Raw genomic sequence first — 26,090 nt, 5'->3', positions numbered from 1 at the left:
TGACAGTGTGTGGGGGTGGCAGAGGTTTCGCCCCGGCACGGGGATCAGTCCTGGCGGGGCGGTCTGTGGTGCCTGGGATATGGTCGCTCCCAATGTCCCCCTTCCGAGTAGGTCGACGGGGGGCTGCAAGCTCCCTGTTAGAATTGGGCGGTGCATTGATGGGGTGTATGGCAGAGACATGAGGCAGCTCAGTGTACCGCAAACACCTCCTTGTCGCCCCGCTCCCCCCGTTCCCCTTGGGTGGGGAACCAGAGGCAAAGGGGGGTGAGTGGCGGGGGCTGAGAACGGGGGTTGTTAATGCCCATCCGAACCCCTTTAAATCGCAGCCCTTTTCCCCCTATATCCCAGCCCCCCTTTGCATCCCCGCTTCCCCCTCCAAGGCTGAGGACCCAGAGTGGGAGGGAGATAGCTGGAAGCCGGGGGGCGCCCCCATCTTCTCCGCCCCACGCTGCAGAAATAGAGCGCGGCCCCTTTAAATTTACCCAGGAGCCCTTAAAGGAGCCCCAGGGGCCCCAGGCAGGAATCCCCACCCCGGCCGGAGCAGCCTGGCTTGGCCGTAGCCGCCGCACGGAGCCCGGGAACCCCCGTCCCCGCGCGCGCAGGGCCCTGCGGCAGCACCGAGCCTGCCCCGCGGCCCCGGCGCGGATGGACAGGAGGCCGGAGGGGGGCGGGTGCTGACGGACGGACGGACAGAGGGATGGAGCCGCCTCCCTCCCCTCCCCCCCGCCGCCCAGTCAAACGGGAGCCCCTCGATCCGGAGGCAGGTGAGAACAAAGGGGGCGGCCGGCGCCACCTGCCGGCCCTGGGGTGAGTAGGCGCCCAGGGGACCTCGCTGGGGGGTGACGTCCCCTTTAAGGTCTCAGATCCCCCCCCCTTTAAGAGGTGCCCCTCCTTTAAAGCACCCAGTCCCCCGCTTTATAAAGAACGATCCCGCTCCCCCGCTGCCCCTTTAAGACTCCCCCTCCTTTTTAAAGACCCACACGCTGTCTAAAAGAGCCGCCCTCCCCTCACACTGCCGCTTTAAGGTTCCGACGCTGCGGCCCATCTAATTGGTCAGACGCCTGCTCCTCTGCCCTTGCCCAGGTCTCTTAAAGGGGTAAGTGCCTCCTCCTCTGTATCCCGGGCCCCTAAAGGTGACTGTAGGGCTTTAAACCGGAGGGAGGGAGGGAGAACCGCCCGCGATCTTCGGTGGGGCGTTAAAGGGGCATAACCTCTTCTCATTGCGCAGGTCTTAAAGCTGCAGGGAGGAGGGCCCTTTGCTGGAGTCTCTAGAGGGCATGGAGCCGTCTGGTCCCCAGGCTTCTCTCTGCAGGGTAGGGGCCCGGAAGTCCAGGAGATCCGTTGTCCCTGACCCTCTAGACCTTTTAAAGGGGCAAGAGGCCATTTTCTTCCCAGGACCTGAAAAGACAATGCCCCTAACAGTGCCCCTAGCTCTGCCAATGCCCCTCCCTTCTGACATGCAGCCCCCAGCCATCCCATGCCGTTGCCTTCTCACCCATCCTTCTTGCCCATGTGGTTTGTTTCACCAGGGGACTCCCCAAGCCCCGATAATGCCGGCAGCGCTGAGGACTCTGAGCTGCTGTTGGGGGGCTCCCTGTCATGGGGTACCCCCCCAGAGCTCCCTCTCCTGGCCCCAGGGGGACGGAAGTACTCGGATCACTGTGAGGAACGGGCATCTCGGCCTGGCAAGAGCCGCATCCCCGGGCGGGACCATCGGCGGTATTATCACGAGCACTGGCGGGCGGAGTACCTGATGGACTTCAACCCGGCACGGCATGGCATGATATGCATGGTGTGCGGCAGTGCCCTGGCCACCCTCAAGCTGAGCACCATCAAGCGTCACATCCGCCAGAAGCACCCCTACTCCGGGGCCTGGGGGCCCCGTGAGAAGCAGGTCATCATCAAGAGCTGGGACACCCACCTCGGGCTGAAGGGGGAGTCTAGGGGGCACGGGGACGTGGCCCAGGCATCTGACAGCCGTCTGGGAGCACAAGGTAGTGCGCAAGCCCTACGCCTGGGGCACCCTAAGTACCCACCCGCTCTCTGGGCATTCCAGTCTCTCAACACCCCTTCTCCTGCAGCCAGGCCTCCACCCACCAGCAGCTCCAAGGCAGCCCCTCCTCAGAGCCCCCCTCTTCCCCTCCTAGACACCACTCCCCTGAATACTCTGAAACATTCCTCAGCCCCTGGCCCCTGGAGCCCCCCTGCCCTGGGCACCCTTCCCGGGCACCTTTCCCCGCACTTTCCTTTCCCCCAGGTGTGCATCCCCACTCTGGACTCCGAGTCCCTGGGAGGGCCTGCCACCCCACACCCTGTGCATCCCTCTGGCCCAAATCTCCACTAGCACCACGGACATGGCCCTCCCCTGCATCAGGCTCCTCTCGTGTTGGGCAGCGAAGGCTCTACCCCTGTAGGGGAGGCTCCATGCTGCCCTACCGTGAGCCCATGTGGGGCCTTGCCCGCCTGCCATAGGCTAATTGGGCTGGGGGGCAGCTATGGCTGGGGAATACAGCTGGGGGGAGGGCTAGTGGGGGGTGAGCGCATGGCTGGGGCTGGGAAACTGGGGGGTGACCAGCAGTCTCCATGTCCGCCTCTTGGGGGACTGAGGGGCAGAGAGGGAAAGGTACTCGGGGTGCCCTGGGGGAGTGGGGTTTGGTGTTAGTGGGGAAGGGTGGTTGGCATTACGGTTAGGTAATGCGTATCCGGGGCACAAACCCATCTCTGTTCTTCAGGGCACCGTTGGCAGCAGCAGGTACAGCCTGTGCCCCGGGCCCCTCTCGTCTGGGGGCTGGGGTGGGGCAGGGTGCTGATCAGTCTCTCTCCCCCAGGGGCGCCAGCGGTGGGGGATGGGGTCTGGCGTCGGCGTCGCACCCCATGCCCATCTCCCCAGGGGGCTGCCCGGCCGCTGGCGCTTGGGGGCCGGAAGGCATCGCCCAGTGCCCGTCGGCTGGAGCGCTACGTGCGCGAGTCCCTGCAGAGCTGGTTCCAGGCTGAGTTCCTCATGGATTACGATGCCCAGGGCAACCGGCTGCGCTGCATGATGTGCGGGTGTGGGCTGCCCAGCCTCAACCTGGACGACATCAAGCGCCATGTGCTGCAGGCCCATCCCGCCTCACTCTCCTTCAGCCCCGCTGAGAAGAGCGCCATCCTGGAGGCCTGGAATTCCCGGGCCCTGGTGTTGGCGGCTGGCAAGGGGGAGTCCCCTGCAGGTGAGGGGGCAGAGAGACCGGGCTGGGGGGACAGCCCCCCCCCTTTGGGTAGATGGGGACTGGGAGACTGGGCAGGGGGTGGGTGAGGGAAATGCGCTCTTCTGCATCCCCTCCATGGGGTGGGCTTGGGCACCCACCCGCGTCACAGGTGATGGGGAGGGGCTGTGTGTATGGGGGGGAATCGGTGGGGATGGGGTACAAGCAAATCGCTCTGTGCCCATGGGGTACCCTGTGTGACCCCCACCCCCCAAACACCTCCGTCCTGACCCACATCTCTCCCCAGAGCCCGATGCCCCCTCCCCTGGGGACCTCGGTGCTGAGTCGCCGGAGCCATGTCCAGGAATAGCTGCCCCAGAGCCAGAGGAGAGCAGCTCCCCGGGGAGCTGGGCCAAGGAGGAGCCTGCGGCCCCGTGGCAGCTGGAGGCAGAGGGGACCGGGGGGCCGCTGCGGGGCAAGGATCATCGGCGCCACTTTCAGGAGCACTGGCGGCTGGAGTACTTGATGGACTACCACGGCGAGCGGCGCGGGCTGGTGTGCATGGTGTGCGGGGGGGCACTGGCCACCCTCAAGATGAGCACCATCAAACGTCACATCCGCCAGCGGCACCCTGACTCCACCCTGCTCAGCCACCAGGTCAAAGCCCTGATCGTGGAGGAGTGGAATCGCAAGGTGGCCCAGCTGGTGGAGATGGGGACACCCCTGCCAGAGCAGGCCTCAGGCGAGTGGGGGAGGGGCTGGGACCAGCCACGTGCCAGACTTCTGATGGGGACTTGAGAAGCTGAGGTGCATCTAGTCCTGGGCGCCGGGCTGCTGCGTGGGGCAGAGGCCCAGGGCCATGCCCTGCCATCTGGGCCTGGTCAAGATGGGGAGCTGCTGCTAGTGTCTCATGGGGAGGGGGCGAAATGAAAAGGATCCAGGTCTGTGTTTCGGCGCAGTCAGGGACAGAGTCAGTGACCCCCCCCCTCCCCTTTCCTCCCCCAGAAGATGCCAGATGGGCCCAGTGGCCTTAGCAAGCGTTTGGGCTGCAGGGAGGGGCAGCAGCTGGGCCCTGTATTCTGAACTGTACGGCCCCAGTGTGCTTCCCTCTGCTCCCTGCAGTACTCTGCTGCAAGGATCAGACTACCACCTGGTGGCTGCCGGTGGTACTGCAGCATAGCGCCCCTCCTCTGTTCCCCAAGTAGCCCCAGGGGTATTGCAGCCCCAGGTAAGGCCCCCTGGTGGCAGCAGGCAGTACTGCACCTGGCAGCAGCTCCAGGAGCCCTCCTGGTGGCCGCCTGTGCAGGAGCTCCCCTGGTGGCAGCAGGAGGCATTGCATCCAGCTGCAGCTCCACAAGCGTGCCCCAGCCCCAGCCCCAGCAGAGAAGCTGCCCGCCTGTCCCGCCCCAGAGCCCCTGTGAGCAGCGGGGTCTCCCACACCAGCTCTTAGAGGGTTGGAGCAGAACTAGCCCCAGAGAGGCCCCTCCCTGCTACAGCCAAGTTAGATTGGAACCAGTTCTTGAGAGGCCAAGTCCTCCTGTATGGGGGGGCTGGGTCAGAAGAGCACCAGAGAGGCTGCGACTGTCTCCTTCCTCTCAGCCAGGCTGGCTCAGAAGCAGTGCTCCGGAGCTACGCTCTCCCCTCCCCGCCACAGCAGCTGGACTGTGCGCCCTGAGCCATGGGAGCAGGGCCCTGGAGCAGAGCCCCGGTGTCAGCGATTTCACCGTGCTTGGGCCGTGGGAAGCCGGAGCAGGGTGGGGGGGATAAGGATGGTAACTAGCTTGACTTGACCTCCCTTTGCCCTTTCAGGAGACTCCCAGAATCCTTTGCAGCCATCAGGCCCCGAGGAGCGGGATGAGGACGTGCAGATGATGGCAGAGGGGGAGGAGGAAGAGGAGGATGAGTGTGTGGTGGTGGTGGGGACGCCTCCGTCCACCCCACAGAGCCCTCCAGACTCCATAGCTGGCATCCAGCCAGGCCCGGCCCCTCCTGTCCCACGGCGAGAGCAGCGGCGGAACTACCAGCTGCACTGGCGGGTGGAGTATCTGATGGACTACGATGGCAGACGGCACGGGCTGGTGTGCATGGTGTGCGGGGGGGCGCTGGCCACGCTCAAGGTGAGCACCATCAAACGCCACATTCTGCAGGTGCACCCCTTCTCCTTGGACTTCACCCCAGAGGAGCGGCAGACCATCCTGGAGGCCTACAATGAGACCGCCCTGCGCTATGAGCCCACCCAGCAGGAGGAGTCTGAAGTTAAGCCCCACCCCTTTCTCCAGGCAGCTCCTGATGAAGAGGAAGAGGCGGGTTTGACCTGTGCCCCGCCCACCAGCACAGCATAGTTAAAGGACAGGATGTTTTAACTCACGGTGGGGAGGGGATGGGTTGTGGACAGACCCCACCTCCCTTGCGGAGGTGACTGAAGGGGGAGCCGGTTAGGGGTTCTGCATCCCCGCCTTACTAACAGATATTGCTCAGTACCTTCCCCCTCTCCCAGCACCATCCCAGTGCACCCGGCCCTTGTGCACTGATACCCCTAACCCAAGCAGCGGGGTGGGGGAAAGGACCTCAGGCTGACCTCCCCCCAGAGCTGTTAACACTCCCCATCTGGGCTGGGGATGACACAACCAGGGCTGGCACGGAATGGCTCAGGGTGCTGGTGGGGCAGGGTCCACCCATGTCCCCCTGCCAGGACAGCCACTAGTGAGCAAGGGGGCAGCGGCCCTATTTAAGGGGCCTGTTGCGATTTCCCTCCTGGGGCTCTTCCTGGCTCCTAAGGGGGATGCTTTGAAAGGCTAACATTCCACAGCTGGTGCTTCCACCTTCAGGCCTCCCCAGCTTCCATCTGGCCCTTGCCCAGAAACCCTCCCTTCCTGCTCCAGATTTTCACCCAAGCCTGCCAGCTGGAGCCATGTGCCTCGCCCTTAATAGGACATAACATCAGACGCGCTCCTCCACCTGCTCCAGGGCAACGCTGCCCTCTGTGGAGCACCTAGACTGGCCTTTGCAAAGGAGCTCAGTAGCTTCATGAGCCATGGGAGTCACCGCACCTTGTCGCGATGCAGTCTCCTGAGAGCCATCCTGTGCTGAAGTGAAACTGACCCTCCCCTGCCAGCGCTGGGGGCCGGGGTAAGTGATGGCATTTCTGACGGTGCCAAGGGCATGGGGCTGGTCTCCCAGCTCGATGAGAGTGTTTTGTGCTCACTTCTAATGGGTGTATAAGGGGAAGTGGCATCTGCCTGGGCCAGGGCTGGAATTTCAAGTGCGCTGCGGGGCTGATGGAGGCTCCTGGGAATGAGGCCGAGAGCTACAGCTGGAGGCCCCAGCCTGGGTGGTCCAGGTCTTGGAGGGCTCCAGCACCCTAGAGCTGCAGGCAGGCCAAGGCTGCTCTGAGCGAGGGCCTGAGCACTGCAGTGGCAGGCTGGCTCTTCCCTGTGCACTGCCAGGTGCCGGCAGAGAACCCACTGCTCACAGCGTCCTTTCCCTTGCTGCTGGGGAACTGCCCCGAGGGCGGCGAGTCCTGCCTGTGCCCCCAACCCCCCGTTGGAGCCAGGGGCTGTGGGTGGGTAAGGGGGTTGCGGCTGGGCTGGGCCTGGGGCCAAGGCTGGGCGCAGAGCCACACAGGGTGGAGCTGGGCTGGAGCAGACCTAGCAGCAGGGTGGCACTCTTCCTGCCTCCTGCCATTCCTGTTTACCCCTGGGGGAGGGCACACCTTGCAGCTGGGGGACCTCTGTTCTAGGGGACATTACAAGAGAGCTGATTCCACCATCAGGATGTGGCTGCTGGCCGGGGGAGCTGCTACTCGAAGCAGGTTGGTGAGATCTGCACATTCTGCCACCGGCTGCAGCTGCTGAGGCAGAGAGCAGCTTAGACTTGCTCACGATTCCCCTGTGAATCGGGGGCAGGACAGGGAACTGACCCCAGGTCTCCTGCAGCCTAGGCCAGTGTTCTAACCACTAGGCCCTTTTTACCCACAGGGGCAGGGACTTATCTGTGCTACTTCCCCAGGAAGGTCTTGTCTCAGGGGCAAAGCAGCAGCTCTTGCGAGTCGGCACGGCCCCGCTGCCTTCCCTACAGCTGATCTCATGCCAGTGCCACATCTGCCCTCGGTGCCGCCTGTAAAACAATGGGCTGTTTGCCAGGCGAGCTGCCAGGCTTCACCAGAGTCCTGCAGCTGATAGCCCCAGACCCCTTCACCATGTAGGGGCAGTGACTCCTCCCTGGTGCCAGGCACAGGGCTAGTGGGGGTGCCTGATGAACTCCTGCATGGCCCTGCCTCTCTTGGAGCTGGGTTGGCAGCGGGGTACAGGGCTAGCTGGGCCTGTTACTGTAAGAGAGGGGGAGGCAGACTTTGGCAGGCCTGCTAGGTCATTGAGTTTATGAAGGGTGGACTCTGCTTCCAAACCCTTGGCTGCCTGGAGCAGCTGGGCCCTGCCTGCAGTAAAGAGACAGGGGCAAATGGAAGAGCCTGCCACCCTTGTCAATGCAAACAAACCTGCAGGGTTACCCAGGCAGCTGCCAATCCACACTAGCACATTGTCCTCCTTAGCAAGGGGTAGAGTTTACCTCAGAGCCTGTGGGGGAGCCCTAGGATTATCCCCTAACCTCTTCCTGCTGCCCCCCTCCTTCAAGGCATTATGCTCCTAACTCTGTAACCACCCCCGTTTGGAAATCATTCAGTGCTGCCCCGGGCTGGGTCTACACGTGCCCCTTCCTTTCGAAAGGGGCATGTTAATGAGCGGGTTCAAAAGATGCTAATGAGGTGCTGCAATGAATATGCAGCGCCTCATTAGCATAATGGCGGCTGTGGCGATTCGAAAGTGCGGCTTTTCGAATCGTGCGCCGCCTGCGGAGACGGGACCTTCCGAAAGGACCCCCCCAGTTTTCTAAAGCTCTTCCTCCTATCTGTGATTGGAAGAAGGGCTTTTGAAAATGGGGGTGGGTGGGTGTCATTTCAGAAGGTCGCATCTCCACGGGCAGCGCACGATTTGAAAAGCCGCACTTTCGAATCGCTGCGGCCACCATTATGCTAATGAGATGCTGCATATTTGTTGCAGGGCCTCATTAGCATCTTTCGAACCCGCTCATTAACATGCCCCTTGCGAAAGGAAGGGGCACGTGTAGACCCAGCGCTCATGTGTCATCTCTGAGCTGGAGGGGGGGAGGGGGGGGCTCCCTTTTCGGCTCTGCCTCTGACACAGCAGCTGGCACCTTATGCCGCAGCAGCTTGGCTCGCATGTGCCCAGGCTCCGCTGAGGTGGGTTTTAAGCAGGCTGCCTCTTCTGTTTCTGGGGTTGGGTAGCCCCCTTTGAGGCCCTATCTCAGAGCAGCTGCATAAGCCTCTCTCTGCTTGGGTTAGAGAAGTCACCCCTTGAAGAACAGCAGGCTGGAGGGCTGCCTGGGAGGAAAGAGGGATACGCCAGCCTCGGGCTCAGCTGACATGAGCTTAATTCCCTGCTCTTCTGTAAATTTCCTTTGCTTCCTTAGGCATGTCACTTCAGCTGTGCCTCAGCTTCCTTCTCGGTACAATGGGGATAATAGCTCTGCTCTGCTCGCTGGGGATGGGGCGGGGAGGGGGATAAATGTATTAAAGATTGAGGGCCTCAGGTCCCATGGCACCTTAGATGAAAGGTTATGGCTGATGGCCATAGGGTCATGGGGATTTGAGGGAAGATGGGACCATGGATCTGATCTGGGAGCATGAGTGTGAGGGAGAGGGGAGAAACAGCCTGGCTGGGCCTTTTGCTCTCTTCCAAGGAAGAAACCAGGAGCATGAGGAGATACCAGGCTCCCTAGGCTGCTGGGTTTGATCCCCACTCCATGACTTAACCTGTAAAGGTGCTGAGTGGGTACAGGGGCGTTAGGTGAACAGCAGGGGGAGGGGGAACTGACCTGGGCCATCACCCTCATATGGCTTCTCCCTTTGCATGCAAGGAGAAACCCTCCACCCCGGCTTGGCTCTAGCTGTGACACTGGCCGAAGCTCCTCATGCAAGCATCCGCCCAGAGGGAAGATTCCAGGGGTCACTGCTGTAGCTGTGAAGGTTAGAAACCAGCTACAGTGTTGGGGGGGGTGTGCGTGCACAGAACACCCACAGCTACGTCTTGGCTCGTTCCTCCGAAGCTGGGAACTGCCAGGGCGAGTGTGAGGCTCCTCCCAGGTGGCTAGGGCTCAGGAGTCGCTCTTCTGGGTTGCACACTGGCTGGTGCAGCTCGTGCACAGGGAAGTGAGCCAGGCAGGGGCCATGCTCCCTTGTGTACTCCTGGACACAGGTAGCACTGGGGCCTATTTTTGCAGGCCCCGCCCCACCCTAGCCACAGGTGGAGGTCAAGCAGCTCATCAGCCCCAAGGTACAGGCTGGAAAAACCAAGGACCATGAGCCCAAGAATCCCAAATCCAACCCAGCAGGCTTGGTGGGAGGGTAGAAGCCACAGCACTATGTTAAGGATTCCCCCCCCACCCCCCCAGAACATTTCAGGGCTTCATGGGTAACGCACCTAGCATGGGATGGGTTGCTCTGTCACAGGCTGGCCCTTTGGCTGCAGAAGCAGCAGCTTGTGCTCCAAAGGCCTTTTCCTTGTAGCTTCTTACCTTGGGTTAGTGCTAGCTCCTGCACTTCAGCACGTGCTCTAGCGACCACGCCAGATGGTAGAAGTGGCTCCCAAGGAGGGATGCCATGAGTTGTTGTGGGTCCTCCTTAGTTGCATGGATGGTGTTCAGAGCCTTTTTTTTGGCTTCCCTTCTTCCATTCCAGCTCTGTAAATGCCATGCTCTGGCCAGCAGGGGAGGGGGTTTCTTTACATACAAAGATATGCAATGTTAGGGCATTTCGCCATTGGTGTCACATAGAATCATAGAACTCTAGAACTGGAAGGGACCTTGAGGTCATCAGGTCCAGCCCCCTGCCCTCACAGCAGGACCAAGCACCATCTAGAACATCCCTGTTAGATATTTATCTAACCTGTTCTTAAATATCTCCAATGATGGAGATTTTTTTCAACCACCCTTGGCCATTTATTCCAGTGTTTAACCACCCTGTTAGAAATGTTTTCCTAATGTCCATCCTAAACCTTCCTTGCTGCAATTTAAGCCCCTTCTTTCTTGTCCTCTTAGCAGAGGTTAAGGAGAATATTTTTTTCTTCCTCTCTTTTAGGTATTTGAAAGCTGTGATCATGTCCCCTCACCCTTCTCTTTTCCAAACTAAACAAACTCAGTTCTTTTAACATCTCATAGGTCATATTTTCTAGACCTTTAATCATGTTTAGTTGCTCTTCTCTGGACCCCTCTAATTTCTCCACATCTTTCCTGAAGTGTGGTGCTCAGAACTGGACACAGTACTTCAATTGAGACCTGATCAGTGCAAAGTAGAGGAGATTGTGGACTCTCATGTGATGTCTATAGTAACTGCTAGCTGCCTCTAGGGTTAGTTTTTTGTGCCCTTACCAATTGTCATTGTTAAAATACAGTGTAGGTACCACAAGGGCGGTAGTTCAGACATGGACAGTCACACTTGCCAGCACAAGAGGTAAGGAGCCCAGCTGTGAGGCCCCATGCTTTCCAGGGTTTTTCAGGTGCACAGAGAATAACAGCTGGATTCCAGTCGTAATCCTCCCACCCCATGAGGGACATTGCAAAAAGCAGGTGACAGGTTGGTGTTGTGTGAGGTACAGACTTAGCTGTGCCATCTTGGACTAGACACTACGATCATCTCAGTTAAGACCTTCCTGAAGCCTGAGTGGTTTTGAGTGAAATGTTTTTATACACCACTCTTCCTTCCCTTCAGTGAGTGACTTGCTCCATGTAGCTACCATGTAAATGTTACTACGAATTATATTTATATGCCTATGTGACACTTTAGTGACAGTATTGGAATATTTGTATGTGGTCCTTATGAAAAGGTGTTTTGCATCAGTATGTTTTTATATGCATATGTTTTGTAAACATGTTAAATAAATCCTTTCAAATGATGCTGCTTTGAAGTGCATGAATTTGGGGAGGGGGTATTACTGGGTTAATAAAAATACTATTGCCAGTGTTTCTCCACTTACACTCATGAGACCCTTGCTTTAGGAGCTGGAGTCATAATAGTTATAATTCTTTAGTGCAAAGAGGAGAGAGTTGAGAAGAATAAACAGCTCAGCTGCAGAGTTCTGTGCATTGATTTAAACATGTGGCTTTGTGCAGATACTCTTAAAGGTACTTTAACTCTCCTAAAAATAGTTTCCTTTCCTTCTAAACCTGCTGAAGGATGTGTCTGTAAAAAGAATTCCTCATTCAGTGCTTTGCCCTCTAATGCAGACACTGCAAAAGCGAATGAAGCATCAGAGCTTGGATTCCCCCTATACTGAGTGAGGTTGGTGCCTTGCGTTAACTGACAAGGGTACAAACAGCTGAATTGGTGGATGAGATTCGCAAGTGTTTATAGCTCAATGGCAGCTTCAAACCACCACACGTCGGCGGTATGCACACGTCATCTTTTCACAGGGCGGTCTCAAACCGGCCACTGAAACTCATCTCTGCAGGAGGAGCTCACACCTTGAGGGCAGAAGAGCTCCTTGGAGTGGAGCTGTCCATCACGATTCTCAGCTCACTCTAAGGTAAGGTGCTTAATAGCCTAGTCTGAAAAGAAGGTCCAAGACCCCGTGACAGCGGGAAGAGAGCCAGAATTCCACCCAGGCTCGGCCTCCCCAAAGACAGGCAAGCTCTGGTGAACTTGTGTATCCCAGCTGCTGAGGCTAACTCCATCCCACCCACTAGCTCCCCCTTGACAAGCTCCCGGGACGACTGACACAAGGAAAGGAAGCCAGGGGACCTGTCCATGGTGTTTATTAATACCACATCAGTTGCAGTTTGACAGGAACCGGGCTGATCAGCTCCCGGGGCACTACTGTAATTTATGCGGCACGCACACACACATCCACACACAGAGCATCATTAGTAGTTTGTTTCCGTTTTTTTGTCTACAGGTTCTCTTTAAAAAAAAAAAAACAAATTGCCTGGCACAAAGATCTGTTCAACATCTCACAACAGCAGTAACAGAACAGACGTTAAGAACTGGGCCAACGGTTTCCAGTGCAGAAGAGGTCCCGGGGAGGGGGACTCAGGGCAAGGCTATCAGTGCAGCTTCCTCTGAGGAAAGCCAGAAATGTGGTTTGTTGCTGTGATGCTGAGAAAAGATCAGGGCAGGAGCAAAGAGGCTTTGAACTCCCTGCATTCACCCACCTCCCTCAAAAGCTTTCCTTGGGAAGAAGACAGTGGCACAGCTGCCCAGCCAGCTGCAAGTCCTATGGCTCCAGCGCGTGGCTTGTCTGGCTTGAGGACAGATTCCCTGCAATAATCCAACTGAATCTATCCTGGGTCAGGTGGGCTCAGTTCAAAGGCAGAGCTGTATCTCTTGCTTAAGTTCTGCCCTGCAGGGCTCAGAGCCCCTGCTCCATCAGCAGATACTATTAGGAGCCAACAAAGCCATCCTTCTCCTCGCCAAACTAAACTTACCCCAGGGAGGGGAGAATCCCCCGTCCCCAGAATTGCTCATTCATCCACTGGGTAACTTCCTTCTGCACCAGCTAGCTAGAGACCCCTTTTCCCCTGGAAAAAGCAACAGAAGTGGGCTTTTGGGCTAGGTCTCTTAGGGCAGCCACCTCTCACTGGGGCAGGGCAGACTGGTTAAAGACTGACTCCGCCCCACTAGAGGAAACTCAAAGCTACCTTCAAAGGAAGTTCAGTGAATTAAGAGTCTGTACAAAAAAAAAAAAGAAAATACCACGCTACGGCTATTCTGCACACTAGCCTATTAGGTATCACTGCTCTGCCCAGCTGGGGTTGAAAAGGATCTTTGCTCCCCACTGCCGAAATGGCAGACAGGCAAGGCAGCGTGCGGCACTGCCTCAGTAGTCCAGCTCTCAGTGGTCACCCGCCCTCCAGGGGCCGAGATAGGGGTTCTGACAGCAGAGGAGTCGCATGCAGAGTTCGGGGGAGAGTTGAGGGATGTTGTTTTTCCTCTACACATTTGTAGCAGTGTACAGCAGATACAGACATTTTCATCTCATAGTAAGAAAGAAAAGGTACAACCTGGGACCGGGCCGGGGAGCACATCGCAGGAACAGGAGAGGAGAGAGATGAACCAGACTAAAGCATAGAACTGATGTCACGTAGGGATACAACCCTCCCCTTTCGATCAGCAAGGTTGAGGGGGCATTTTCCTGGACTTCCCACTCCATGCCTCTGAGTATGAGCGTCTAACCCCAAGGAGCCAGCTGGGAGAGTATTTTGGGAGCAGAGACCACAGAGCACTGCTCAAGGAAAGTGCAGGAAGCCAAAAAGAGGGCGCAAGGGACGCCCCCTTGCAGCTATTCCCCTTGGCAGGCAGGAAAGCGTCTGGTCGAGCAGAGCCACCCTGCCCTAGCGGGAAGCCGGGAACCCCAAAGGAACAGAGGCGTTCAGGGCACCGGTCAGGTCCCCGTGATTGGGTACAGACCATACAATCGGCTGGGTGTGCTGAGACTCCCCCAATGGTTTTGACGGCAGGTCTCCTTTAGTCTGGTGCATGTTCTGAGCCCAGTGTTGTAGGCTTAGAAAAGCAAATGCCAAATAACAAGAAACACTTGGAATGCAGGCTCAAGCTGACTCAGCATGTTCCTTCACAGGTACAAGTAACAATGTTATAACTATCGTATGGAGTTTAGTAAGGGCTGGATTGGGGGGGCAGCCCACCCCCAGCTTATTCTGCCTTTTTCTTCACCACTCCTGGAAGTTTTGCTTGGATCCTACAGGGAGAGAAGTGGGAAGAAGGTGAGTTGAAGGGGCACAAGCTCCGCTGGATGCTCACTAACTTAAGACAGCCTAGTGGTTGGAGCACGTGAGATGTTTCTAAGGCGACAAGTGACTGGATCAGAGGCTGTTGCTCAGGCAGCAGACACACATGCTTCATGGTGGCAAGTTCCAGCCCTGCAGCCATGAGCGGGAGTGTCACTGCCCTCGATTTACTGAGGATCGTCCCATGTGGCTCTGTCCTCTCTGCTCAGCATCACGCGCCCCAAATGCTCCGCACTCAGGGAGGCATTTAGCGAAAGCTCATGGCAGCTGCGGAAGACTCACACTAGACTGGAAACCCAGGGGGCTGGACAGCACGGTGGGGCCCACACTGGGAGCTACGGGAGAGTGGTACAAGGGGGTTATTTTCAAGGGCTCCAACTCCCCCTGCAAGTCAATAGCAGTCAGACATCTAGAGCAGGGCTGGCCAAACGGTGGTTGGTGAACCACATGGGGCTCTCTCACCATTTAAGTGCGGTCCACAGAGCCCACCATGCACCCCTGCCGCCCCGCCTAACAGGTGGGTAAATACACCCGCCAAATATCTGGCTCCAGCCCATCAGAACTTCAGGAAGACTCCCTGCCTGCTGCAGCCCAACATGCTGTCAAAGTGGCCAGCTGCGGGGGCCAGTGTTTCTCTCTGTGTGCTGTGCCCTTCGGGGGATGCATCTGTACCCGCCCCACACCTCCATCCTCACAGGCTCCCATTGGCTGCTTTCCCATCAAGGGACCTGCAAGGGCAGTGCCTGTTGGTGTGTGCTGCCTGCAGAGACCCATTGCCCCCTTCCTTCCAAGGAGCGCAATGCAGAGAATGCGCATGCTGGCCCCAGCAGCCAGCTGCTCTGAGGGATGCGTGGGACCGTGACAGCTGGGGAGCCAGTCTGAGGGACCTGCTTGGCCACCAGCCGGGAGCCACCTAGGGTAAGCACCTCCTGGCCAAAGCCTGCCCTTGGCACCCCGGTCACAACTCCCCCTGCACCAAAATCTCTGTCCTGCCCTTCCCCCCCACACCCCTGACTCCTACAGAACTCCCTGGCAGAATCCAACCCCCCTCCTGCAGCCCAATCCCCATCCCAGACTCCGCACCTTAGTATCATAGAAAGGCGTGTCTCCTCACCACTTACCAAATCCTCCGAGTAGCCCCACATCCCATGGCAAATTAAGGCCCGCCCTGGCCTAAGAGATTGGCAAGGAGGGAAGCTTGAGGCTTCTTCCCACTGGCAGAGCTCGGGTTGTGTGAGGTTCTTCCCTGTGGCTAGCCCTCAAGGTGACCACATGCAGCTCAGAGGGTAAGGAAGTTGGGCCATCAGATGGAAACAAGCCCAGCAGCTGTGACTGCTGTGCCAACCCCCAGTACTACCAGCAGAGATGCTTCTCCTCTGCAGCAGAAGCAAGGAGCAGTATGTTCCAGCTGGGAGGCCAAACCTTCACTTCCAAACAATCTGACCCCAGCAACCAGGCCCCAGCATCGAGCACATTAGCCCTGTGTGCCTACTTGTTTCCCAGGAAGCCCTATGAGCCCAGAGAACCTGAAGAGACAATGAACTTGCACGATCTGGATGTAGTCAGCAGGTCACAAGCACCTCACCCCTACCAGCTATGCCTCCCAGCCAAGGCTCTTTTCAACAGCTTGGTCCAGTTCATCTGGGGCCTGTATTGCTCTAACAAGAGGTCCACCATGCTAGTTGTTGTACAACAGATGGTTCTGTCCTCAGGGGAGGATGAGCCCTCTGCCCAGGGACTCCTTGCTCTCAGGTGACAGGGGAGATGCTATTCTGACAGTGAGGTTTCTGGCGAAGCACTGAGTGGACTCACTTTGCAATAATTGACTTAGACTGGTCCCGGGCGATTCCAAAGTAGTGATCGATCTGCGTCTAGGAAAGAACCAACAGGTTAGGACAGCTGGAAAAAGTAGTGTGTTTAACAGACAGCAATGGCGCTTTCCTCCACAGGTCTCTGAACGACTGCCTCAGTTTATCTTTTATGGCCAGCAGCAGCCACCACACTCACTCTGACCAGACCGCTGTAATGTAGCTACCAACTTAGCCCAGGCAAATTTTAGCTAGGACCATGAAGACTCCTTACGTATCTGCATTTTAACTCCTACAAAGCTACTGTTTTAAATCCACATGCCTCAAATGCAGTTCTGACCAAGTCCACTGCAGGTCTTTTATGAGGTTTCCAGTGCCTTAGGCATCTGCTAGACAAACAGGCTGCTGAATGACATGTGTGTGGGGAGACTGCAGTGACTTACCTTATACTTCTCATAGACAACTGGGACACCAAAAACCAGCAATTCCCCTGCAAGAGACAGACATGTCACAGGGAAGACAATAGCTCTTTGTTCACTGTGTGAACATGGAAACATACTACCTTGTGTAAGGTGCAGAAGCAGTGCTGCAATATCTCAACATGCTCCCTTTACTTCAGTGCCACAGAATCTCTAATGGAACTATCCTCCCAGCACCCCACAGGCAAGGCACTGCTGTTATTCCCATTGTACAAATGGTTAACAGGCACCGTGAGAGTAAGTGACTTGCCCAAGGCCACACAGCATATCTGTGGCAGAACAGGAAATGGACCCTGGGTCTCCAAGGTACCAAGCTAGCATGCTAAGCACTGGGGCAACTTTCTGGCTCATTTATACCCATTAGTAAATGCTCTGTGTGTGTGCACGCTTGGCACCCCTGTGGCCTGTAAAAGATCCAAGGGTCCATTGGTTAAGGATGGACCAATTAGAAGCTGATGCTGAGGTCCATGTAATTGAACGTATGTATACTGGATAAGCCCCTTGAATGACAGTGAAACAGGCAAGTTGCTACACAGTCCAGGGAACTGCTCTGTACAGAGACCTGCTGCCTTCACGAATTGTAGCCGCTCTCTTACCAAGAATGAGGAGGGTGATCCCATTGAACACAGCCCCGACGTAAGTCATCAACCACATGACAACCGCCAGCTGCAAAGGGAACAGTGTAGTTTTGTTAACGGGACCTGGCCACACTGCCAAGCAGCGCTCACCTGCCCCCGTGCAGACTAGATCAGTACTACATGAGAGCACAAGTCCCTGAAAGCTGATCCAGGCCCTTTGGTATCGAGTTCTGCTTTGTTCGTAAGGTCACAGGAACACTGATTCCAAACCCTTTGGACAGGGAACATCACTCCTTGTCGCTGCCATGAAAAGTCCTAATATTGTTTTACTAACTGCCTTCCTCCAGCTCTGGTATGTCTCGCTGATTTCTGGCTCAGCTGTTTGTGGTGCTATTTCCCACTTCAGATCTGCCCAGAATTCAGCTTGGGCTGCTGCGCTCGAAGGAAAGCTCCCTCTATAAGGAAGATTGTGTCTAACGCTATGAGACAAATATGATTTTTAATAAATTCAATTTTTTAACCTCGTTTTTATGAATTTGAATTTAAGTGTCCACAGACCTTCTTGAAATTCGACCCACTATTTTTCCATGTCGATTTTCCACATACCCATTGCTCTATGCAAGTTTGACAGCGTGGTACCTATCCCACAGTGCCTTAGGCCCAGTTGCTTGGGGGGTGTTTCATGTTAGAATCCCAGAATGGAAAGCACTGTCCCAGAATTCAGAGCACCCAGTAACAGAATTCAGCCCTCCCAAAAACCCGCCCGGGTTTCCACTGCTGCGTGTCCTCTGCGGACTTTGGTGTAGCAGCGGGCAGCTGTGCTAACAGCCCTGTCCACCTCTGCCCGGTTCGTCAGCCATGCGTTCGGACCTTTATATTTGCAGGCCTGTAAACTGCAGAATTCAAATTCTAATTCAATCAAAAATTTGCAGGCATCTTGTGACCTTCTTCCGGCGCACCTGCATGGAGAGCAGCGGAGAAGGAAGCGGCTATACATGGAGGGTCACTGCATAGCAGTGACGGAACACTTCTGGAGACTAATAAATTTGAATTCAATACATGGCACTTCCACACAAGCCTTTGACATTTTAAATTACAAATACCTCTCCATTAATATCGACACTGTTATCAGTAGTAGGGCTCACTAATTTGAACAAACAGTATTTACAGTGAAGAAAGTGATGCTTTAATATTGAGCTAACTCCATTAATATCACGCCAACGACTTTAAATTTGATTTTATCTCATAGCGTAGACACAGCTGAAGAGTCTCCAAAGCAGGTATTACCAGAGCCAGGCTTCCCTGTTGAAGAGTCACTGCCCAACAAGATCCCCAGCTACCAGGAATCCCTTCACCCACCTTCAGAGAATCTACCAGGTCCTCCACCAGGAAGAGGCGGATGATGAGTTTGAGAGCTCGGTTGACATGCACCATTGCAGCATTCATGTAGTTGTGGAAGGCCTCTGAAGACAGAGTGATGTCAAGGTCCAGGTAGGCTCTGGAAGAATGAGAGTTGTCCCCACTGAGACACATCAGCCCTATGCTAACAGTATGACTCACCCCTTCCCCACGCACAGAGGCAGAATGCGCTATTGCTTATAATCTAAGGGATTCTTTAGCTCAGACAATAGAGCTTCATCCTATTACATCCCAGGAACCCAGGAGGAGGGCAAATGTTATGTGGGATTTGACCCTTGAAAGTTCAGACCCGATACACTTGCTACAACCAGACAGGGAGGGAGAAAGGCCTGAGATACGGAACTGGAACAGCACCATCCTGAGTGAAAACTGAGGGAAGGAGAGGTATTCAAACACATTCACACTTGCTTTGAAGCACGTGCCATATATGAAGTGCCACCAGCAGGATTAGTATGGAAGAACATCCCAGTAAATCTACGGTAAATCTCCAGAACTTTGTGGCTCTGATCCAGTTAGTAGTTCTTGGCATTCGCACTGCTTATGTGCAGACCCTTCACTGTAACCTTGACACGAATATTGATGCTGAGAGGTGCTTGTGAGAAAGCTCACAGATTGTCAGCTCTGAGGCAAGAATGGAGCCCAGCATGTAAGCACCACGATATAAGATGGAATGCACTGACATCAGGTTCTAAAGCCTGTAACTCCACTAACCTGGGAATCTTCTCAGCTGCAAAACACTGGCAAAATAAGGAACAAAAGCACTTTTCCAAATTATGTTAATCTACTTCCAAAATTCCAAATTAACTGTTGCTAATCTACTTCAAAATTCACATCCGATTTCATTGCAGATTAGCTTCCAGGTTCAGACAAGCCTAAAGTATGCCTGATTATGGTAGCAATGAGGGACTGGCTACTCCTCAGGACTGTGACCTCGCTGAACATACACACACCTCACGGAGTTTAAGCAGTTTTGCTGCACGTATAATGATCATGATGCTGCTAGAAGCCCTCACTCCAGTAGGGGACACTGGCAGCTAGTATTACCAAGACACTCCATTCTGTGTAGTGGTGCTGGTGCGTGGGACAGTATTTAACTGAAGGGCAGTTGCTCTCCTGGCACAGGATCAGATTAACCAGAGAGAAGAGAAGAAGGCACTGTGTGATCAACCTAGTTCCCATTTCCACTCTGCCAGTGCCAACACATTCAGAAGAGCTTGTGGCCAGTTAGTGTGGTAACCAGAGGGGCTGTCCAATGGCCATATCTCTAAGAATGAAGGATTTGCTCACTTGAATGGATGTCCTTCTTCAGACTTCTGTATGGCTTGGATGACAGACTTGTAGACTCTAAAGCTGATGGTGACTGACAGCAGCGCCAGGATAAGGTAAGAAACCACACTGATGACACTGAAGGCGGCCAGAGAGAGCAGCATGATCAGTGACGTGGCAAAGACAAAGCCGGTCTTCTTCACATCCCGCCAGAAGATCAAATCGTGCACTGCCAAGCAAAGGGACAAAACAAGGAGAAATTATGAAGGTGGGGGTAAAAACAGTGAAGAATGCTGGACGGTAGGGAAGACAGCGCAGGTCTTTGTTAAGTAATTCTCACTGAGGTGTAGCTTTATGGGCCTATAACATTGGTTCCCTTGCACCATACATCATGAACAACAGGCCCAGAGGCCCACTCACAGCCATGAATGTACTGCATATACACAACATCAAACAGGTGTATAAAGTAAACCCTAGAAATATGCACACCCAAACTGAGCATATCTTGGGTTAACGTGACTGCTGCCCCTGACAGGAGTGGTTTCCTGGTCCCTGGAGCAGCAGGGAGCTGGGAAGCAGCCAGCAGAGCACTAGTCAGCTTCCTGGCTCCAAGGAGTGGAGGGGAGCTGGGAGCCAGGCTGCCACTGCTTCTTGGCTCCCCTCCACAGGCCGGAACCAGGAAACTGACCAAGGCTTCTGCTCTGGTCAGTTTCTCAGGTCCCCTAAGCAGTAGGGAGCTGGGAATCATGCAGCTGGTCAGCTTCCTGGGTTCCAAAAGCCCCAGGGAGTGGGGAATCAGGCTGCCCCCAGGTCCCCACCACTCCAGGAGCCAGGAAACTGAGGCTGGTCAGTTTCCCAGCTCCTGCAAGCCCAAAGGAGCCACAAAACAGGCTGCAGCCTGGCTTCCCTCAACTTGTGTGAAAATCTGAGTTGAAACCAAAATGGAAAATCCTTCCAATGGTGTTTCTTTAGCATCAGGTAATTAGAGTCTCCATACAACTTCTCTCACAGAACACAAAGCTGGACTCAAAACCAGACAAGTGGAAACAAAGCCAAGGCAGAATTCTCTTAGCTTCTAAGCACTCAGCAGATAGGCAAGTGTGAGGTCTGCTTTTTACCCAGGAAGCAGAGATGTTAAGCAGTTTGCATGACATCACTCTACAATATTAGCAGCATTAGCAGCACAGCTGGGACCTCCCATCCTCCTCTCCTGCTAGGCAATGTTACCCTCTAAAAGAAGCAGACTGTCCAAAGTAAGCTGTCACAAGAGACAGTCTGAGCAGGGAAATACCTGCTGGTCAGTCAGTGACAATTTAAAAATCAATCTTTAAAGAACAGCACACAAGTTTGCGTGCAGCACATTTCCTTTATCATTGAAGACTGGTGTTTGGGTAAGGGCCTCTCCTTCCGTCTCATCCCAGTCCTTCCAAACCAGAACGTCCCAGGAAGTCAGCCCTGTGCCCCAAAGGCCTAGGAATGGTTGAGAGATTGCAGCACGGTGTTGTCATTTTGCTGGAGGGTTACAGAGCAAGGCCACACAGCAATGCACCAAGAAATATGAGCAGACGGCAGAGGTCACCCTACAGGAGGAAGGCTGTAAGTCGAGGACGCTGACTGTAAAATGAGAGAGGTGTCTGTTTGGTGCCGAGTAAGTCCTAGCAAAAGAAACACGCAAGGCAGACGGAAGCTCAGCTCCAGAGATTAGAAACAGCCACGGTAGCATCAAAATGCCTATTAGCTATAATGAAGTCATCACAATCCACTTATTACACTACTCCCCCAATCACATTTTCAGTGCAACCCATTGTAGATTTACCCAAGGGGGACTGAAGAGAAGTACCATTCATCTTCGCCCAGAGACAATATACCAGGCTAAATCCCACCTTAGACAGCCTTCTGAGTACTCAGCCACCATACGCTGGTGTCTGCAGCATCAGCCCCTGCACACCCCGGCTTGGTCTGTGGTGCTCACGCAGGGGTATCCAAGTACTGATAACATGGGTTACGTGTCCTCGGTACAACGCAGTAGCACCATCTGCAATTATCTTTGGATCAACTTTTGCAACACAAATTGTTCTCTAAAACTCTACTCTAAAATAAGTGGATGTCTTTAACAGCTGTTTAAAACTACAGTTAGGGAACTCAGCCCATGCCCCGGATTTACTCGCCATTCAGAATAAAGGAGATCCCTATGTGTACACCCGAGACTTGATGGGCTTTGCTTTCCCAGCTCTTGCAAATAATGTCTCCTGGTAGGAAGTGCACACTGGGTACAGAGGGGTCCTCATTATAAGTCACCTCACTGTAAGTTGTTTCACATATACATTGTTCATTAATTCATGAAAGTAAATTCATTGCAAGTTGCACTGATCCACACTTACATTGTTTGGGGGCCAAGGGACCAAAAGCTAGGAACGTACCTGCGGGCTGGGTGTCAGGTGCTGTAGTGCAGGGTCCCTGGAAGCAAGCCCTGAAAACATGGGGCAGTGGCAAGCAGATATGGGAAGCTGGGGCTGGGAGGAGCCAGCAGGTAGCGGGAGGAGGTGAGCGGGGTGTGGCAGCGGGAAGCTGTTAGGTAGCCAGGGGCAGCCAGCAGGGAGCCATGGAAAGCTGGGGGGGTGAGGAGAAAGACCAGCAGGGAACCAGAGGGAGCTTCAGAGAGCCAGAGGTGGACGGGGTGGTGTGAACAGCTGCAGGCTGCCTGGATCTGTGGTTGGTGGGGAGCCACTGTGGTTGCTGGATGCTAGGACCCAGAGGCAGCCAGAAGCTGGGACCCGGCTGCCAGGACCTGCAATCAATCAGGAGCCAGCTGGTGGTGCTGAGGGAAGATGACCTTCCCTCATTCGGAAAATTCTTATCTGGCTCGGGTCAGGTCCCAAGGATGCTGGATAAGACGTACAACCTGTACAGGTCCTGTACTCTACCAGAGTGCAGCCAGGCAGCAGAGGGGGAGGCAGAGGAGACAGCTGCACTGCCCAACAAAGGCAGCTGGAGGCAAAGGCAGGCTGCATGCCGGGTTGTCGAGAGGTGGTGGTGTGCAGTGTCCTTCTGGGGTGCAGGGGGAGGACTCACAGGGGCAGCCTGTGTGCCAGGTTGAAGGGAAGCGGCAGGGCCTACCTGCCCTCCCAGCACACAAGGGGAATGTCCCATTGCAAGGGAGAATGGCTGGGGCACGTGACTTGCCTGTATTCCCTCCTGCAGACACAGCTCTTCCCCTGACCCCTGCGTTAGTGACACTGGAGCTGAAGGGAGTTGCATTTTGCTGTGCCCCCATAAAACAGTCCATGCCCTCCCAAGGGGCTGTGCCCCTACACTTTCCGCATCCCTGCTGTAGAGTGCCGTGACATCACACCACAATCCTTTGTCATTCTTACTGTCTAAGTTTTGAAGCGAACGCATCGTAAGGGCGCATACTTTCTCTTAATATACTGTACAGTACTGTGTTTGCGTAATCTATTTCTATTTACTGGTTTTTCCAGGTTATAGGTATTTATATGTACCACATGTGTGTGAAGTGTGTGTGTTGGGAACATATCTCAAGCTAATTACACTATTTCTTATGGATATTAATTCCCCTTTATAAGTTGTTTCACCATAAGTTGCATTACTTAGTAACAAAACCTGGACTAATGAGAACCTCCCGTACTGCTTTCCCTGCAGTATCCTGCTTCTGCTAGAAGAGGGCACCACTGGCGTTAATGGCCGCCTGAGGAAAGAACTAACACTGAGCGGAAGAATTTGCAGTAGCAGTCCTCAACCAGTTTCTCCTGTTATTTATTCTACTAGTGACAGGCTGCTGGGGGGGCGGGGGGGAGCACGGAGGAAGGAGGAGAGACTATAAATGGGCAGCCAGTCAGTCAGCACCACTCCCAGCAGACTGGCACTAATCCATGCTCTCAGACAAAGCTGCGTAAGAAAGCCACTCAAATCTGCTCCAGGCAGAACAAAAAGAAAAAGGTGGAATTTCCAGTGTTTACCCTGTGTTGTTCTTGCCTGCTTTACATGCATTTACCTGAAGGGCTGGTGAAGCCTCTACTATGACAGGAAAGGTTTTTTTTGTTTTGTTTTGTTTTAGAATATGCAGAGATGAACCCTGCTAGTGTGACAGCTTATTTTAAAAAAACAGACCTGGCAGTGCAGTGCATGTTTTTAGAAATTCCCTTCTAACATCTCCGGATTGAAACTGAGCACAGAGCTAGCTTTCTGGCTGCTTTGGAAGAGCATAAAGGGTGCTAGTTTTCTTAAACACGGTTCCCAGACCATTTCTGCACCAGCAGCTTGGCAGAATTGGTTTTCAGCAGCAGAGCTGCCAAAAGGGAAGTGTGATAGGAGAGGAAGTGAGAACAATCTCCGATCTCTAGGTTTGAAGACAGATAACAGGCTGCTGGAGAACTAGCCATTTTAGTTTTTCCCCTTAATGCTTGAACAAGGTAAAGAGCCAGGGCTGATGCGTGAATTACAATGAAGATGGGAAGTGCAATAACTCAGATCAGAGGTAAAGGAAAGATTCCAGAATCTCCAGCAGACTTTGATTCTATTTCATGCTCTGTCTTTGCCTGCCTATTTACAATTCCCAGCTTTCAGCTGGTCTGTGGATCACAGGCTGGAATCAGCTGCACCTTCGTGTGTATACCACATTCTGGCTTGGATTCCTGTAGCTAAGTGAAATATGAAAGCGGTGGGTTGCAAGGGAGGAGCCAGCCATATTAGGAGCCTGTGCTCCTTTAGCATACACAGAGAATGACATATGCGCTGTGAACACAGGACCAACTGCTCAGGTTGCGAAGGCAGATGCTTCAAACCCCTTTGGTTCAAAACAAAACCCCCACCACTTGGATAAAGCTCCTACGCTGCACAGGAATCAAAATAGGTTAATGGAGCCTTCTTCGCTCTTTACAATTTGTCCCCAGCCAGATCCAGAGCCCTCAGAAGTGGACAGAGGAGGCATTTAGAAAGCAGCACAAGGCTGTTACTGTGAGAGACAGGAGAGGCGCTCTCTCCGCGCTAGGAAGGAGCCTGGCAACTGGCCAAAGATAAATTTACAAAAAGCCCTTTTTCAAATGGGTTGCTCTCTCCTGACCTGCAGAAAAATAGTTTTTCTATGAAGAGATGCCTGGTTGTCAATCTCACATACAACGCAGAAGGGAATAGCTTCTGCTACCAGAACTGCTGGAGAGAGTGAAAGCCAAGAACCACCAAAGTATTAGACCACACCAGAACAAAGGAGAACAAAGCCAGCTTCCCACAGTGCCATCAGGAAGAAATACAGAGGGGATGTAACTGCCTTGGTCACGTTCTCACCACAGAGGATTTTGGTTGGTGATTCCTAACCTATCTTTCTTATACAGAAATTATAATGCATACGTCCCTCAAACACACACATGCTCCTAGCCCAGCATCCAAGGATAAAGTTCTCAGCACAACAGCCATATCAGGTGCCTGGATCCCTTCCATATGAACACACTGCAAAAATCTCAATTCTACAAAGGCTGGCTACACTTGATTAAAGCAGTGCCTATGGGTGATGTGTGGTCTAGTATTGACCCAACAACATTGTTTTGCTTGTTGTCCACATCCCAGGTGAATAGGTTTGTCAAGCTAAGCTCAACTTCCACTTGGCTTTAATCATCTTTTAAGCTTTCATTATTTCCCCACATCACTGTGGGATTCCTGACCTTGTGTTTGTGAATGCAAGATCAATAATGGAATGCAAATCATTCAGGTCATATAAAACCACAGAATGCATTCACGTACGAACGCTCCTGCAACGGTTACCTTAGCGCCAGCTCCTACGGGGGCTGTACAGGAGATTTAAAAGTCGCAGGAACTGGGTATAGAAGGGTCTCATCTGCCTGTCAATGCAAGATGCAGAATTGCTCGTTACAATGTATTGTTTAATGCCCAGTCCAAGTAACGAGTATTTACTGCTTCCCTTGGAGCCATACAGATCACCCCATTTCTCTCTGTCATCTTCCCAAATAACTGTACTGTTCTTCACAGGGCTAGATTAACTCTTCAGTGGGCCTGGGGCTATTAGCTTTTTGTGGGGCCCCTGTATACAAGTCTTTCTCCCAGTTTAAAAGGAAATAATTGCATGTGGATAGGGGAAGGGTTGGAATTTCTCCTAGGCTCTGGTACGAGATCAAAAATGATGGGGTTCAGCATGCGGCAGGGGGCTCCGAGCTGGGACTAAGGGGTTTGGCGTGCAGGAGCAGGCTCAGGGAAGGAGTTAGGGAGCTGGAGCAGGCTCTGCACTGGGGTGGGTTGTGATGCGGGATATAGACAGAAGACAGGGTGTGAAGGAGGGCTCAGGATTGGGGCAGGGACTTGGGGTGACGGTGGCTTACTTCTGGCAGCTCCTGTTTGGTCATGCAGCAAGTGAGGCAGGTTCCCTGACTGCCCTGGCCCTGCAACACTTCTGGAAGTTGCCTGCATGTCCCTGGCTGCAGCGATTGCCATGATTCAAAGCCAATGGGAGCTGCAGGGGTGGCACCTGCAGGTGAAGGCAGCATGCAGACAGAGCCCTCCCCCCCACCAATC

The 26,090-nt window shown here is 54.2% G+C and overlaps 2 protein-coding genes across 10 annotated transcripts in view; one reads left to right on the top strand and one right to left on the bottom strand.

Moving 5' to 3' along the window:
- The first annotated feature begins 559 nt into the window (after positions 1-559).
- On the top strand, positions 560-11,146 carry ZFTA (zinc finger translocation associated). Of its 7 annotated transcripts, none has more exons than XR_012647022.1 (7): positions 560-764; positions 1,530-1,994; positions 2,829-3,209; positions 3,493-3,927; positions 4,995-6,314; positions 9,120-9,228; positions 10,339-11,146. XR_012647022.1 is itself a non-coding variant. In XM_075005751.1 (5 exons), the coding sequence occupies exons 1-5, from the start codon at positions 698-700 to the stop codon at positions 5,525-5,527; spliced, it is 1,881 nt and encodes a 626-aa protein (XP_074861852.1). In that variant the 5' UTR covers positions 560-697; the 3' UTR covers positions 5,528-7,925. The 7 variants fall into 7 exon arrangements, 1 of the variants encoding a protein (XP_074861852.1); XR_012647019.1 differs by adding an exon at positions 6,925-6,996 and having other exon boundaries at positions 9,120-11,146; XR_012647021.1 differs by having other exon boundaries at positions 4,995-6,996.
- Positions 11,147-11,995: 849 nt separating this feature from the next.
- RTN3 (reticulon 3) overlaps positions 11,996-26,090 on the bottom strand; it is a 41,247-nt gene continuing 27,152 nt past the window's right edge. For all 3 annotated transcript variants that reach the window (XM_075006088.1, XM_075006089.1, XM_075006090.1), the window contains 6 exons: positions 19,572-19,779; positions 18,225-18,363; positions 16,884-16,953; positions 16,252-16,298; positions 15,813-15,871; positions 11,996-13,951 (listed from right to left, as the gene is read on the bottom strand). In XM_075006088.1, the coding sequence (XP_074862189.1) occupies positions 13,906-13,951; positions 15,813-15,871; positions 16,252-16,298; positions 16,884-16,953; positions 18,225-18,363; positions 19,572-19,779 (569 nt within the window). In that variant the 3' untranslated portion in view covers positions 11,996-13,905. The remainder of the gene's footprint in view (positions 13,952-15,812; positions 15,872-16,251; positions 16,299-16,883; positions 16,954-18,224; positions 18,364-19,571; positions 19,780-26,090) is intronic.

This window comes from Carettochelys insculpta, chromosome 11 (assembly GCF_033958435.1).
Source record: "Carettochelys insculpta isolate YL-2023 chromosome 11, ASM3395843v1, whole genome shotgun sequence".
NCBI lineage: Eukaryota > Metazoa > Chordata > Testudines > Carettochelyidae > Carettochelys > Carettochelys insculpta.
This window is presented reverse-complemented; position numbering and strand designations above follow the sequence as displayed.